The 17,793-nt window shown below is 43.5% G+C and overlaps 1 protein-coding gene across 2 annotated transcripts in view; it reads right to left on the reverse strand.

The window, feature by feature from the left end:
* The window catches only part of LOC119373624 (uncharacterized), a 50,458-nt gene extending 34,000 nt beyond the window's left edge, over nt 1-16,458 (reverse strand). The window contains exons 1-3 of one of the 2 annotated variants that reach the window (XM_037643675.1): nt 16,355-16,458; nt 6,302-6,380; nt 5,921-6,010 (exon numbers count right to left, since the gene is read on the reverse strand). In XM_037643675.1, the coding sequence (XP_037499603.1) occupies nt 5,921-6,010; nt 6,302-6,380; nt 16,355-16,375 (190 nt within the window). In that variant the 5' untranslated portion in view covers nt 16,376-16,458. Of the gene's footprint in view, nt 1-5,920; nt 6,011-6,301; nt 6,381-16,292; nt 16,335-16,354 lie in introns of those variants that run through there. The other variant, XM_037643676.2, reaches the window with a different exon arrangement.
* Between the last annotated feature and the right edge of the window lie 1,335 nt (nt 16,459-17,793).

Genomic DNA, 17,793 nt, shown 5'->3' on the forward strand with positions numbered 1-17,793 from the left:
GTGTTTTCAACACGAAGGTTGTGAGCTGTTTCACTGCCCTCCCAAGAAAAATTACAGTTATCCTCAAAGCTTTATTGCTAGAACTGTCATTTTGCTGTTTATTACTGTTTGGGGTCAGCACATGGCTGTTAGTCAAGTTATTTTAATGTATGGAGACATTCACTGCACAACAACAGTTTGGCAAGGCAGCTAAGATTCAGATCAGTTATATTCTTTTAACATGCACGATCGAAGCATTCTGTGCCCATGTAGCTAAAAAGCATGCAAATAAGTTGCGCTCTAGTTTCTTTTAGTGATTTCATTCAGGCTATATCAACTTTTCACGAAAAGATACATTGTGTTTAAATTGAGTGCTTATCGACATGTTCTATTCAGTTTCAACAGGGTGGCTACTTGGGCTGGTTGGTACTGCATTCTAAAAGGAAAAAATACGTTCTTTGTGCGCAAAACGTTTCAGGAAAGACAGATAGGAGTGCGCTCTGTCCTATCTGTCTTTTCTGAAACGTTTTGCGCACAAAGAACGTATTTTTACTATTCAGTTTCATAAACACATTGTCCACCGTGTTTTTATTGAGAATATTTTTGCGTGTCAATTGGGATTCTTTTGCGAGACAAATTAAATTATCTACTTGCCACTGACCATGTGGACTGCGTGTGCATTGAATGATTTAGGGCACATGATATTTAACCTTTATGGAGTTCGACCAATAGCGGCTGGTACGCAAGCTTGTGATATGCAAGTATAGTGGAAAAAATGGCGGCTATAAATCTCTGTGCGAGTAGAAATGGAGTGACATTTGTTGAAAACCAGACGCTAAAAAATTGTGTTTTCAAAACGTTGCCTGCTTTTGATACAGCTACTAAAACATTAATATTTTAATCAGTTGCAAGCCCTAAGCAGATCAGTCGGGTTTAATTTGTCGACTTGTACAAAATTACGTACAGTGCTCACGGATTCAAAGGCGACATCACATTTTTTAGTATAGGTAGTGTCTATATTGCCGGCTGCCGGTCAATTATATCCGTCGACGGGTTACCGGCAGTTCTTTCCTATTGGCCACCCGCGACCACGTGACCTCTGCGGGACGGCCTCTTTCGAGCTTTTCTTCGTGTGTCTGATCGTACGCCATCGGCTGTCCGCATGTGTAGCCGGTAACGGCGCTCCGCGTGAACGTGGCTCTTTTTCTGGTCGCTGCCACTTGGTAACACAAGAAGTGCACGTTTCCTGCAGTCACAGTCAAATTGACGATGGATTGGCGGCCTCGCGATACCGGAGATGCCAGCCTCGGGCGTCCATTGACTCCTCTAGTTGACCAGCCCGCACGCCTGCCCCGAAGGGGCAGGCGCGCGGGCTAAACAGCGCGTGGCTGCGACAGCGGCCAGTAGCGCGTGACGGAGACCCTGCCAACCGGCCATTGAGCGTCAGCGAAATGGCCGCACTCGCGAAGCGAGGGCGAAGCCACGATTAGTTTTCCGCGCCCGAAGGGCGCAGAGGGCCTTCACTGAGCAACAGGAAAATAATGTACTCTCGTTTGTGGAAAACCATCGATGTCTATAGCGTTGAAACGTCTCTCGAAGCCAGACAAAGTTCCGCAGTGACACGGGCATCATGCACAATCATGCACATGTATTGCCGGCACGACAGGCTCACCGGAAATGTGCCTGCAGATAAGTCACATGGTAATGGGCATCCAATAGGGAAAAACTGCCGGCAACTTTTTTCCAGGATAATATGCCGGCTGCCGGCACTATAGGCGCGCCCTTTAGTATAACGACTGGTATGCGCAACCGCTCGAGATAACCACATCATATCACAACTAATCTGGTCTCTACATATAATGTTGCTCTGGTCTACGCGTTCGAGTCGAAATTACGCCGATATGACCCGAACTGAAGACGGTGGAGACGAAAGTATGTGCGTTAATTGGTGCTAAATTGTCCCGTTTGAATCCGTGAGTACTGTACACCGTCTTCTAGAATTGCCCTCGCAAGACGTTTTAGCCGTCTGCACTTATCTTCAAGACAAGCGTAATTCTAAAAACAAGGTAATAGCTGGGCGAGAACCGACAATTTAGGACACGGGCACATAAATGTCATGACACATACTTGGGGATGCGGATTGCCAACCGTTTTTCATTTGTTAATTGCGTAAGTTGTAATTGACTTTTGGTGTTCTCTCAAATGTCAAAGCAAAAAAAAATATCCAGATATATTTATGTTTTTTTTTATTTTTACGAAAACTACAATAACACGAAAGCCATAATTTAGTTGGTACAGCGCTTGCTTCCGATAAATTGGGGGAGTCATGTCTGGAAGAAATAGAAAAAACAAAACAAAATGGTGTTGTAAAAATAAAATAGCTAGAATACGACGTCTTAATCAGGTAACCACAATTATTATGCAGTCATATACTAATCAAAACATGCAATGCACTACGCTTTGTGAGTTTTCATAAATTTTGAGTACAGCGTAAGAAGGCAATGAAAACGATAAACTTACCTTAAAATTTAGCAGAGGCTGTGATGTACAGAGCCAGTAAATCCAAAGGAACTTAATCACAACTTAAGACGACCACACTTATCCGTACAGCTTTTCAGAAAGGAAGATGCGAGGAAAACTTGCACGCAAGCTTAGGCGTCCATCTTTCCGCACCAAAAGTTAACGATGGTCAAACCAACGGCCTCTCCACAAAAACACACTTGCCTCTGCATCCGCAATTGCACCACATGCAGAGAAGTAAATTCCTCAGGTCTGCGTTGAAGTCAGTGCAAAATCAAATCAGTCGCTGAACACGAAATAAGAGCAAGAGAGATCACAAGTGACGAACATTAGCCGCGCATGCTGCTCCGGTCAGCAAAGAAGCAACAGCGGCGCGGATGGATACAGCCTCGATCATGATGCAGCGCTAAGGTGTCCGTGAGATCACCAATTTACACAGTTGTCGCTGCAGTAAATTTTGTGAAGCTTATTGGCAAAGTTTCAACTCTTCATAATTATTAACGCGATATTAACACCTTACAAGTTAAACTTTTCGTGTGCTATTTTCTTTATCGCAACCGTAGATGGGCCACGCGCCTTCTGGTCGTCTGTGTTCCTGCGTGCAGTGGAAGTTTCCAGTATGCATTCGCCGAGTTGCTCACCCCTCAGACCGGAATCGCTTGTCCACGCTTGTGTCCGCCGAGTGCAAGCAGCCCCGCGTTTAACTAGTCACGCGGGTTTCGGGAAAATAGGGCTCGCTCTATCCCCGCTGGCTGCCGAGAGGCACAGGTGCATGTCCTTTGAGGGAGGCGTTCGTAGAATCTGCAATTCGCTGCTTCACGTACGCTGGCTGCCACGACGTGTTCGATCCGGACATTTATCTTACTTCTCATGCTTTAATAATAATAATAATAATAATAATAATAATAATAATAATAATAATAATAATAATAATAATAATAATAATAATAATAATAATGGTAATAATAAATGTACTGTTCCTACAACCCCTAGATGAACGTTGAATCAACGATATTACTCCCATGGCAAAAATCATATGGCCCAATTGAAACAAACGGGTGTGTCCGCATACCCATGAGCCGCTGCGCGCGAGCGTGTAATTATGCATGTGCGCGCATATGTATACGTATTCGCGTATAGTTCACAAGCATATGCGCCACACTGTTAGTGTTGAAAGGACATAGCCCCATGTAGTTTTATTTATTACGTGGCTGCTCTACGGAGCGCTGTAAATAGAATGGCCAGTCTGGTTTATGTAAGGCCCTTAATTATTCAGAAAAACGTCTCGTGATAAATGCATTTCCAAGGTAACATTTAAGGCAATTGGTGCACGTTATTAGCGATCCCGATCAAGAAATGGCTCGCACAAAATAGAAGTCTGGTGAGTTCGATGTTATAAAACTGCAGCATTCTGAGCGCTTAATAATTGGTGAATTAAATGTACATCGTGTGTGCGTCAATTGGACACTTCTTAACGTATACCCCTTAAGTATGTATCGAGTGAGGTTCAACTGACGCTTTGCTTTCAAACCTCGCATCAAATGAATTCTTTGAATGTACTCATTACAAATGGACATTAAGGTGACGATCTGCACATTCAAGAAGTTTATACGCAGCCAAATGAAACGCAAAGCGCATCCTTGCAAGACATGAGCACGACACCAATTTTTAATGTAAGCATAAGGCCTGCGAGTTGTACTGTCTCATTTTTGTTTTTGAAAATACTGCCTCAAATATTGCTCTGCGCATACTATTATGGTAAATGTCAACTGAAAGTGATCCCAGATGTGAGTAAACAACGTTCACAGAAACCTCGTTAAAAGAAGTGTCCAGCATATAGCCATCACAAACTTCGAATTATCAGCAAGTTTGTCCACTGATGTGCGAGATAAAAAGCTGCAATAAAACTAGCATTTATTTAACCATGCAATACTGTGAACAATAGAAGTTGCATGCATGGCGTTTTTTATATACCACAACAATACACATCGGCTTGGTTAATGAGAATAGCGAGGTTTGGGAGCTTGCATGTATTATATGTGCGGACAGGAGAGCGCCCTTGTAAAAACATCTCGTATATATAATAATGACGTCGTAATAATTTCCACTTACTGTTGGAAACCTAAAGTTCATGTAAAACTCAGTACAAGCTATACACGCGTGAACCATGCACTGACACGTACATATACCTTATTATTTTATCTTTTATGATTGCATTGCAACAATGTTTATACTTGATACTCTTGTTGGTGTAGATACCAATTAGGTCACTTTCCTGTACGTATTCCCATATATGACAATCCCCATATATGTTAGTAACTCGTGCCGTATATACGTTGTTCATCCCATATATGGTAGCACAACCCCATATATGGATCTACTTGATGTACATATATGGTGTGGCCGTGCCATATATGACAGCATTTCACTCTATATATGGACCAGCCGCGCCATATATGGCTGTATTTGTCTCCATATATGGGCCAATCGCGCCATATATGGCCCTATTTACATCCATATATGGTAAGCGGTAGCCACATATGCAGACATATATACTCATATGTGGCCGCATATAATTTATATAAGTGCCACATATGACATTTCCGTAAGGGTGTTCACCCTTTGTCGGCGTTGTTTTTTTTTTGCACAGTTTCCCCCATAATGAATTACCAACTACATCCCAACAGTGTATTGTTGTAAGTGCTCACCTATAAGTTAGTCGTAAGCTTTCAACGTGCTGGTCGCACCAGCCGGCCGCTTTTTATAACAGACAAGGAAATGTATGCCCAATGCAGAGATCATAGCGAGCTTGTCCTTTCAACCATAGAAATATAAAATTTCGCTAGCGCGCTCCGAGCGCTGGGGCGAAGAAGTAGCAGACGACGCGGGACACGAACCGCCCTTGTGATTCTACGCGCATGCTCCGCGTTTCCAAATCTCGCCAGCAGTTAGCGCTTCGCGGACCGCTGGCCGCGCGCTCGCGTGTTCCATCTAACAGTGGACCGTACTGAACAGTAAACATTCAGTTAACTTCTGTAAGGGCGCGCTTTACTTTCGTGTTATTCCGATTCCTATGACGGAGAGATCAACCATCTTTTTATCCCTCTTACCCGTACGACGTCTACATACTGGCACGAGCCGTTCGAAATTCCCCTCTTGGAATTGCATGGACCAGATGTAAATCGCGTCGCTGTAGAACTGACGTAGAGATTAAGATGAATAGGCAACATTTGGTGTCAGCAGATATGAAGCGTTTATCATATTGAATAAAATTAACTCATACAAGGTCTGACCATTGTGTATATTAAGAAGCTGCCTGATAATAATAGGGATTTTAATTTATAAATTTATATGAAGTGTTGTTACTGAAACGGAATGCACCGCCCTGAAATATGAAAACGCAACAGCCAAAAATACTTACTACATCGGCAGCCGCACGAGCTACTTTGGCTAGGGCAAATAGGTGGCTGCTCTCCGGAGCCACACGTTGGCCTCGGGCAAGGGCCTGCCACTGAAACAAGATATAAAATCAGTTTTCCTAACGTTGGCAAATTTATTATGAATGCCAGCAGTATATATATATATATATATATATATATATATATATATATATATATATATATATATATATATATATATATATATAATTTGTTTTCCTTCAAAGTTTCCGCCGGGGACCGGCTGAAACGTTGTAGCAATAACAAGTTTTTGTTTTGCAGGTCTTGTACTTCGTATTGGTTCTGTTGCAACCAAGGACACTTCCTCTATACATATATATCAGAGAGAATATTAGTGTACTTGCATGTTGTGGAAACGACGAATAGGATATTGGCCAAGAGAACCGACTTGAGCTTCATGGCTGCCTCAAAGCGGGAAGAAACCTATAACAAGGTTAATTTACGACACTCTTTTAGCGGCTACAACATATTCGTTATGTTGATTGTCATATACATTACATGTAAAAGTTGCAAAGCTGTGCTCCCTATATTCTGCTCGCTTCGTTTAGGAAGATAAGCTGCACTCAGAGACTTCAATATATAATTGTTTTGATTTTAGCACACCTAGCATACGAAAATGGGCATAATGCGCGAAGATTGGAAGGAGCCTTGTCGATTACTTAGAAAGGGTTGTGCATGAAGCATGGAATCATTACCATTATATACGTGTACTTAGTGTCTTAACTCTCGAAGATTTTACGATAGCAGAGTAAAAATAGCAGCATAAATGACGTAAAACTTATAGAAATGTTACTGCTGGCAGCAAGACCCTGTTTTTATTATATGTCAGCTTTGAAGCCACCTATATAAAAATACAAGTAGCAATTTTTCTCTAGGCGAGAGCTGGAGTTTAGACACCAATGACAATTAGTTTAGTGCAGTTCTGGATAGGTAAATGTATATCAATTGTTTCTTCACAGGTTCTTTGACGCATATGCAGCTGTCGGCGATTAACATAATGCGAACAAAATTATTTGTTTAAGATCTTGTGGATATATTATTGGCGACACAATTTGGCGTTGAGGGTGGCGTATGTCTGTGGAGGAACCCTTTAGTACTTAATCCTATATACCAACTCCATATACCCAGCATAACAATGAGTAGATTTTCGACTCTACCATACATTAATCATTGTGCTCCAAGATCCACTAGAACTGGTACATATATGAAAAACGATATACTTTAGCCTAATTGTTCTGACGAGAGTAGTGTGCCGCATTAAAATATTCGTTGAAATATTATCTCAAGTTATTACAATCACAAAGACAGACACCTGGATAACGGTGCACAGAAAGGATATCCGTGCCCAGAACCCATTCATGAACTCACAGAATCCATGACACTTAAGCATTGCGTATTCAAACACGATGATTTTATGCAAGGAAAATCCAAACCAGACAAGGAGGCCAAAACTACAAGTCTGGGCGGAAAGCGCAGCAATGTCACCGCAAAGCTGAAAGAGCGGCATTGCTAGAGCCCGTTGTGAAATTTCTTGGGGCCACTAATACAAGTACACAAGCAAGGTACCCACTACGCCATAAATTATAATCTTAGTGAAGTTGGGAAGCACCCACTTAGCCATTATTCGTCATTCTACGGAGAAGCGATATATTGCTACACATCTGTAAGGCATTATGTGCACTTTCTTGATGCGACGGCTGACGTCGATGAAGAATTATGGCTGCGGCCTTTGCAATGGGCTGGAAGCTTTAAACAACCCACTATTTTTGTAATTCGCATTGTGTGAAGCCCGGTCGCTATGTCACTCTAACACCACGCTATATAACATACGTTAACGTGAGAAAGACAGAAAGACAGGGAAAAAACTTTATTGAGAGCCCGAAGAAAAGGATCATAAGGGCCTTATGAGCTTCCCTGGCCACCAATACAAGTGCACTTGCGAAAAATCCACTACGCTATAAATCATCATAATTGTTGTGGAGCAGGGAAGCAGCCACTATGCCATTTTTCGTCATCCTGCGGAGAACCGTGGTACCCGCTAAACACGTGCAAGGCATTATGTGCACTTTGTTGATGCTGTACCTAATGATGAAAAATTATGGCAGGGCCCTTTCTAATGAGTTTTAAGCATTCAACAACCCACTCGTTGCAATTCGCATTGTGTGAAGCCTGGTTACAGAATTCGTGTCGTGTGACGCCCGGTTATTATTTTGCTCTTCTATCAGGCTATATTACATATGTTGGTGGTGTTGCTTCCCGACATGAAGCCTCTATAGGGTCTTTTTTGCTGCGGAGTTTCAAGCGCCGGCGTGACACTGTGGTAGAATACTGGGCTCCCACGCAGAGGGCCCAGGTTTGAACCCAGCTCCATCATACATCTAATTTCGTTGTATTTTTATTTTGCGCGATAGCGGTTACGGACACCGGTGGCGGCGACGGCGGACAACTACGGCGCCAAAAACAGCCGTTGTTTGATCTCATAACCGCTTTCGCTGTAATATACGAAGCCGATGAACACAGTGACATTCAGATGTTGAGGACTTTTAACCACTCATGTGTGGTTAATCACTAATGTGTGGTTATAATCACTCATGTGGGGCTTTCACGTCCACTCGCGGGGTTGGACATGCTTTTCAGTTGAGATCTTCTTCTAAGATCTGCATCTTACCGGTACTCAACTACGGAGCAAAAACCTGGAGGCTTACAAAAAGGGTTCAACTGGAATTGAAGACTACGCAGCGAGCACTGGAAAGGAAAATGATAGGCGTATTCATAAAGGGACAATAAAGAGCAAAACGATTTTTCTCATATTAGTAATTTAATCTTTCACGATACCAAAAACACAACGCTTGCTGCGTGAGGACGCTTAGTAAGCGAGAAAACGCGGAAAAACAAAATGTGGAATTTGGGGGTAGGAAGCCTACATGAACGACCGTTTTCGTTCATGTAGGCTCCCTAGTTGGGGGGGGGGGGACGCCACCTTGAAATTTCCGCACCATTCGCCGCGACAAGGGATGTTTTGACGGCGCCTACTAGGGACTACGTAGTTCCTAATCGGTAAAAATGAAGTACATTGTCCTTTGAGGGGGCCATAGATTTAAATGATCAAGTTTGGGGTAATTTTTCTGAGCCAAGGGCTCGAAAATACGATAAATACACTTTAAAATCCGTGACGTCACGCGGGGATATTTCGGCGCGAAATTTAAAAATGAGACATTGAACCTTATTTTCTCCTTTATTAATAAACTTGTTATTCTTTTTTATCAAACCTCATTGTTTCTCTTTAGTGTCCCTTAAGGGGCAAGAAGCAAGCAGAGGAGGCCAGAGAACAAAGGGGTGTTAAGGAAAACTTATTCGAAATCAATATGAAGCAACCGGCATTGGCAGCGGAGGATATGTAGAACACTTTCTCTATATAAAGAATATCGCACAAAAAGCAAGACGTATTCCTCTCGTTTTTCTCTTGACGAACGAACGCATGCAGTAAAGGTGCCATTTGGGAGCTATAGTCAGAGGCACGGGAGCATGGACGAATAGGAGAGATAGCTTCCAATATACGCAAAATCATCTTCGTCACGTATTTAGGAGTAAGCGACGCCTGTGGTGCATATGTGTATTCGCGCGATCATGTTCCTGCTTTCTTCGCAAGTCGAGCGTAGTGATGCCTAGCACCTCGACTTTTGGTTATCTCAAAATTCTGGCAATCCCGGATGATCATATAGGCAGTGTCACATCCGATGGACGCTCGCTGGGGAAGGGCTCCTGTCCGCGCTGTGCAGGTTATTGCTGGGGATCCTCGCTAGTTTACCGCGATCGATGTACATATGTTGATCGATATCAATAGAATAATACACTGGGCTTCTGCAGTAACGAATGTGATTACCAAATTGCATGTGAAGCTTATTTCTTATAAGCGTCTTTGATATAAAAATTACGCATCATCTCTCCCTACGGGCAACCATGGATGGATGCGAAAGCATCGTGGGGGGTGCGCATCGAGGTTCAATTTCTCTTATCTTATGTGACTTATGAGGCGGTGGTTGTGGAGGCGTTTGAATTACCGCTTGCCGACGCTGATGTTTACGTTCTGCTTCCCGAGCCTTCCTTTGCTCCGTGTCGGTGGCGCTGCCGCTGCAACTAGCGCCGACGTTGACGGTGCTCATGGCGTTTCGCACACCGTCGCACAGCGAGAGAATGACGGAAGCACAGCGAACGCGCGTTTTCGCAGCTTCAAAATTCACTTGCCGGAGTTGCCGTTTACGCTCAGCTTCGCCAGCGTCCATGACGCCGTTGCGAAGGATAGTGCAACGCTTGCCGGCGTTGCTGTGTACGTTCAGCTTCGCGAGCGTCCGAAGCGCCATTGCGAAGGAGAGTGCAACGGGAGCGAGCGAGTGCCGCATCATATACGAGCGCGCAGCTGTGCCTCCACCCCACCTCCTCGCGCTCATGCGAGGGGAGGGGGGAGAGTTGGTGCATGCGCAGTATGGGCGCGAACGCCGCAGAACGGACACTGTCCCGAGCATAAGATGCTTTCGCATCTAAAAGCAGCGACAGCTAGTAAACATTCGTGTGCGTAGCGGTCGCATAATTTAGTTGCTTAGCAAATTGCTAAAAAAATTAGTATCAAAACACGGTGACCCAATGCATCTCGAAGCTTACACTCGTTCTTAATAACAAACTTCAATCGACACGCAACCACTGCCAGTCTAACCACTGAGCAATTGAACTGGTACATTGCATCACGGGAAAGGAGAAGACACGGCAGAGCGTTATCTACGCATTAAATGTTCGTCCTAATGAGGTGAACGATTTACGAAAACTTGTTCCTTGACATTACGATGGTGGTGGCTCGGGCTGGCGTGATGCTTGGGTGCAATTGTATACTTCTGCAAGACTATATATTTGATTTGATTTACCAATAAAATCATTTGGAAGACAGCGCTCCGTCCATTCGTCTGGCCAGCTCGGCTGTTTCGCCTTTTTTCCCTTGATGCGCTGCACCAGTTCAAATACAACATACTAACACGTCCAACTTTCAACACTTGTCGACTTAGTCTAGCTTTCGCAAATGCCTCGTTCTCAGCCTCGGGCGATGTCGGCTTTACATTGCGCCACTGGAAAAGCCGTGTGCACTTTACCAGAAACGAGTGTGTACATCATGGTGCATATAAATCAGAGCTACAAGCGATTGATTCGAAAATAATCCGCCGTTGTACAATGTGTCTTTGGCTTGCATTTTCATTTATAAACCGTTTGATGTAGGATGTGCCCTGCCTGGAAGCTTCGCTGGACGGTGACGAAGAGACACAAGAGGTTTCTTCAGACGGGAAAAGCCTGCCTGTCATAGATCTCATGTTACGTGATTTTCGTATCGTGACTAGTTGTTACGTGATTTACGTGGTTTTAGTCGCGTGATTAGACGTGTGATGTTCCGTGACCTAAGTCACGTGACTGCATGCTACGGGATGTTACGTGATTGTGATTCATGTTACTAGCGGTTACGTGATGTTATGCTACTCTTTGTCCCGCGACTACATGTTGTGTGATGTTACCTCCTTTTAGTCACCTGACTACATGCTACCCGGTGGTACGTGGTTGTTTTGACGTGACTAGCAGTTACATGTCGTTACGTTACTTTTAGTCCCGTGATTCAATATTGCGTAATGTTATGAGCTTTTGGCCACGTGACTAGTTCTTATGTGCAGTTACGTAATTTTTAGTCGCGTGACTACGTGCTACGTCATGTTACGCGACTTTTAGTGCCGTGGCTAGATATTACGTGATTTTAGTCCGGTGACTAGTTACGCGGCGTTTGTGATTTTTAGTCACGTTTATCTCCTATGCTAGCTCGCGTCTTCGTGATATCTATCGCTTTTTTGCTCTCTATCGCTCTCTTTCCACTTCTTTTAAATGCGAAGCATTTCTTAGCGAGCCTTTGGCACTTCCAGCGTTTCTATCTATCTATCTATCTATCTATCTATCTATCTATCTATCTATCTATCTATCTATCTATCTATCTATCTATCTATCTATCTATCTATCTATCTATCTATCTATCTATATATCTATCTATCTATCTATCTATCTATCTATCTATCTATCTATCTATCTATCTATCTATCTATCTATCTATCTATCTATCTATCTATCTATCTATCTATCTATCTATCTATCTATCTAGCCGCTACGCCTGGGTGCTTTCATAATCGCCTCTTCAACTTAGTGTAGTCCAAAGTTGGCATAGTAGGGTAAGAGGATTTGACGAAAATGACTGTTGAGTCATGACTTGATAACGCAAAAAAATTAGGCAGATCCCACCTACCACGGTAATCAATGTTATGCGAAGCTTGCGCGGGATGGTGACTGTGGCGTAATTTTTCACATTGAGCGACACGTTAGGGAATGACGCTAGAGAAATGTGGAAGTGGTATACGCACACTCATATGTTGAGTCGCCTATGTATTATATAACCAGCTGTTTACAGTTGCGTAACGATGCCAACAGCAACATGGGTGTTACCAACACCAGACGCGGTAAGCTGATTTGTAGTGCTTATATTCTTCAATGCTGCATAGCGCGAATCCGAACAAGACAAAGGAACACAGATGCACAGGACAGGCGTTACAACTAAGCTTCATTCACGAACGTTTCCCTAAATATATACACAGCCCAGTGGCAGGCGCAGGCGCAGTGCACGTACGTTACAGTCACAGTTGCAGTTGGTAGAGTTATGCTTGCACTTGTCTGTTATGACGGAGAACGCACGCACGTTTCACGAACGCGTGTGCATGTGTGCAAGGGGTTCTTGAGAGTTCTGGAACAAGGTCATCATCACCATGATCAGTGACCAACAGCAGCTGGACCAAATTTGTTGATCGGATTCGTTCGTGATCGCCGCTACGAGGGGTCTAAGTGTAGTGAAGCGCGAGATATAATGCAGCTGGCGAAAACCATGGATGCCTCTTACGATGAAATTATCTATGATGCCTCCTGTCCTGGACGTGGATGCGGGGTCTTTTGATGCCCTGCCCACATCCAAGCCTTATTTCACGCAGTATAAGGACCAGGCATTGTTGGGTCTTTATAAATCAACGTTGAAGTCACCGGTAATGACGAAAAGCCTGGTTCTCTCGGCAGGTTTATTGCATTGACCCCGGTTTTTGCATAACCCTCGTGACCCACGTTGCGGACCACGTGGACGAGTGGATGGTAGTTGAGCATCTTCCAAGGGTGTTCTGTCTTCAGCTTCCTCACTTTCCGTGCGTCCGCCGCGGTGGTGTAGCGGTTACGGTGCTCGGCTGCTGACCCGAAGGTCGCGGGTTTGATCCCGGCCGTGGCAGGCGAATTTTGATGGAGGCAAAGTGCTAGATGCCCGTGTGCTGCGCGATCTCGGTACACATTAAAGAATACCAGATGGTCAAAATTTCTGGACCCGTTCGCTACGGCGTCTTTGATAATCTACCGTGGTCTTCGGGCATAAAACCCCAAAAAATATTCTTATTACTATCACTTTCCTTGCGTGTCACTGTGTGTGTGTTTGCGGTTACTGGGTTGGTTGAGACTCTGTATCACCTATGGCACATACCCGCATAACATCAACTCTGTTATGCGGGTATGAGCCACACGGGACTGAGAGAAAGGGTTTCTTGACGTATGCAACATGTATATTGCGTTATTCACGTCATGACCAGTGAATCGTGTTCGTCATACACTGATACCCTGCTATGCAAATTTTGGTATATTACAAGTTATGGAGATGACCAGAAGAGCGCCCAGACGTAGGCGGCTAAATAGATAGATAGATAGATAGATAGATAGATAGATAGATAGATAGATAGATAGATAGATAGATAGATAGATAGATAGATAGATAGATAGATAGATAGATAGATAGATAGATAGATAGATAGATAGATAGATAGATAGATAGATAGATAGATAGAAACGCGCAAAGTGCATGAGGTTCGCTAAGAAATGCTTCGCATTTAAGGTCCAGTCGCGTACGTATGCAAATCCTTTCGTGCAGACACGGGTGGCACATACCAGTTTACCACGGGCAGGGGTGTACGGGTATGGGCTACAGATGATTGACAGTTTATATCTACCCAGGAAAGGCGAGAGCAGGCATCGGTCATTTAATGCGAAAACGTTAAGAAAAACCGACATCTGCACCGTTGACCCGACGAGTCCAAAAAATAAAAATGAGGAACCCAGCAGGACTCGAAACAAAGCATTCTGCGTGGCAGCTAGCCATACTACCACAGAGCCAAGCCAGGTCTGGAAACTGCTTTGGAAGAATGGCCTATGCAGTCGTAATGTCGGTGCAACGTCTGTTGTAGTTGTGATGCTGGCTATCCAATATTAGAAGAAAGCAATAAACACTACTTATGTACTCCTACAATGCAGGCGTCATATCAGATTAACGTCTGGGGTTCCAGTGTTGGCTCCGCTTTTATAGCAGTCTAATAAACGTTACATTGCTATTCCTATTATTCAGCAAGCTATATGAAGCATTGGTTGATCCCGGAGGAATACAGTAACAAACTTTACGTATCATATTCAGATGATTGCACCATAAAGTGCTCTTTGTTTTGACAATACTGACGTATGTACTCTAACGTGAAGGCTGACGTTACGTCGCACCATAAGTTTTTATTTAAACGCCAGTGTTGTCCACGTGCCTGGTAAGCCAGCGATGTGCACACAGAGTAAAACATAGCAAAGTGAGAATGAGAAAAAGAGATATAGAGAGAAAGATGAAGAAAAAAGAGAGAAAGGGATACAATCTTAGAAAAATTGAAAGAAATGTATAGAGAGAAACAGACAAAACTAAATAGGAGGGAAGCGAAAAAGCTAAATACGATAACGAAAAGGATGAAAGAGAAAGAGAGGTAGGAAGAGCAACAAGGCAAAAAAAACAGAGACTGAAAAAGGAAAGTGAGGATGAGGAGAAAAGATGGGAGGGTGAGGAGGAAGAGATGGAGGACAGGAAGTAGTAAAGGATAGCATAGACAGTGTAGGCAAGAGGCTAATAGGGAGACACAAATTTAAGGAAGACAAAGATAGAGTGAAAGAGAAGAATAAAAAAAGGGTTAAGTAAACACAGACAGTGAGAGATAATATAGAAAGAAAATTGAAGCAAGTCAGAAATAAGCAAGAGAGAGAGAAAGGGAAGAAATAGGAAGAAAACTAGAAAGCTCAAGAAAGAGAAAGAAATAGAGAGAGAGAAAGAAACAAAGAGTGAAAAAAAGAAGAAAAAACGAAAAGAGAGAAAAAAAACAAAGCGAGGATGAAAGAAAGAACTAAAAAGAAAGAAAGTAGGCCGACCAGCTCCGCACTTCCTTCGGGTTTGGCACTATTAGTGTGAAGCTGCCTTACTTTTCTTTTACTTTTGCTTCCATTTTTGTTCGAGAATATTGTTGATTCGACTTTAAGTGTACGTCAGCAGTTTTGCGACGATTGTTCTTCACGTACCATATGGTACAGCTTGTTGATTGCTCCAGCACCCGGTCTACACGGAAGGCTTTGTGTATTCCTAGAAATGTTCATCGTCGTATAAATGCGAACGCTGTTATTACAAGCCTGTACAGAGCGTGGATGGAGCACAAATATTTTTTGGTAGTTAATGCTAGGCAACGTTGAGAAAAAGACATTGCCTTTTCTTGTGAGCTACAGGGATTACAATCTTCGCATCGCAGCGGAATAGTTTCATGGGGTAGATCGAAGGTGCATGGTGTTTTAGTACGCCTTAGAATATTTCTTTGTAATGGCATATGAGGCGCGCGATATGTAAATATAAAAATACGCCTGTGCGCAGGTCCACAATGCTGGAAAAATATCCCTATTTAGATCATGACGATTATAAAAGGTATGGGCACCAGCAAGGGAGTGCTACCAATTTATGTTTACTTTATGACGCGCAAAAAGAACAAGTATTGAAAGGAGCAACATAGACACAACGTTCGGCTCTCAGTGAGATATTAAGTTATATATGTGCTTATCATGAACAATTCGGTGTTCAGTATGAAAAATACTGCATGTTTCTAAAGCATGCAGAAGCAATCGGAAAAACATGCACTTTATATTGAGTTGGTGGGGTGTTTAGTGTTATTTTAGAAATGAAACTGTCAAATTTAGCCGCCTTATTTAACTGTAATGGTAGCGTCGAAATATAATTTGCGTGTAAGTCTGGCGTACTTATTTACACCTCCATGGTCCCAAGATAAGGGTTGCTTTTAAAAGTAATCATATGGAAAGACAGAGCAAGGAACTTCACTCTACACAAACAAAACGGTTAGTTCCAAAGGCAAGTCTTACACGATCACCTCTACTCACCCGCTCAAGCGCACTAGGCACACGCTACTTTGGTGCGCTCGTGTTTAAATGTAGTTACTTACCTTCTTAGCCCTCATTGTCATTTTTCGGTGTTGTGAAACCCAGCGCTACCAGTTTTGTCCTCTGTTTCTTTGAATAGGACAAAATTTTAGCAGCTATTATTGCGACCTACATCTGCGCCTTGCTGCTTTCAGATGTCACTACTTAAAAAAAGTTTTTTTTCCCTGAAGAAGTGCGCAGTTAGCAAATATAATCATGGTGATTCCTTGTGTACGTACGTTGCACGGCGGAATTGCGTGACGCCTCAATTTCTGTTGGGTGTGCTTTATGTGTAAATTTCCTGCACAAGACTTTTTTTGTATATATATATATATGTGTGCACTATTTTTGTCGCGTCGTCAAGACAGAGGTCGTAACGCACGGAGCGAGCGAACAGCAGCAGGTCGGTCTTTTTAACACTGCTCGCCAGCAAGTTCTTCTTTGTCTTTTCTACCTTCTGCATATAGGATATGCACATTTTGTGTTGTCGTCTTTCTTGGCGCACGCAAGTGGCATTTGCCTCCCTCGGAAAGAGGCATCGTCGCGATGCGCAATCTAGGCGCTCTACTTAGCAGAGCACACACATATGCACTGGCACGATAAAGGAGAGTTAGCTGGATAGGTACGGTTTCAACCGCACGACTTCAGGGGAATGCTTCCGGCGACCGTAACTGTAATCACTATCGGGAACGACCTCGTAGTTCACGTCCTTTAAGCGTTGGATGACTTTGTATGGCCCAAAGTATTGTCTCAACTGTTTTTCAGAAAGTCCGCGTCGACGTATTGGAATCCAGACCCATACGTTCCAGACCCAGCCAACGAATTTTTGTCGTAACTTGTACCGTTTTAACGCAATGGCGTTAAAGAGCCCGTTTCACAGAAACTCATGTTGTCGGCATCGGTGTTAGCGGTTTGCGACCGAAAAATCGAGAAACATGCAAACCAAATAAATAATAAAAATCTTGTGTTCGAGGGAGGAACGAGCCCAGGCAGTCTCCGTGGCAAGCAGGTGTTCTACCAGAGAGCCGCGTTATGGCTTAACACTGCTTGGTATAAAAAACACTATGTGAATGACATATAGCGGAAGGAGTCTCTTTAACGCGTGTAATATTCCGTGGCAGAAGCGAGAATCGCGCCTAGGCGTCAAAACATGTGAACTGCGCAACGATTGGGCGTTTTAAAGGCCCACCCAAAAAAAAGCATTCAGACATATTCAATCATCAGCTGCAAAAGCACCGACAGAGTCAGCAGCTGCGTAGGTTTGCGTGTTACCCTACGGGCGCATAGTGGGCCATTCGCCGATTCGCAGAATGAAGAAGTATGGCGTAGTGGGCATTTAACTGTACTTGCAGTAGGCATTCTAGGATAGAATTCTAGGTAGGCATTGTAGGATGTATGCGTACGCACGCAAATTAGCTGGCTTCCTCAGCGCGCTCAGTAAATTCTTTAGCGTCTGTATGAA

Source organism: Rhipicephalus sanguineus, chromosome 11, assembly GCF_013339695.2.
Source record: "Rhipicephalus sanguineus isolate Rsan-2018 chromosome 11, BIME_Rsan_1.4, whole genome shotgun sequence".
NCBI lineage: Eukaryota > Metazoa > Arthropoda > Arachnida > Ixodida > Ixodidae > Rhipicephalus > Rhipicephalus sanguineus.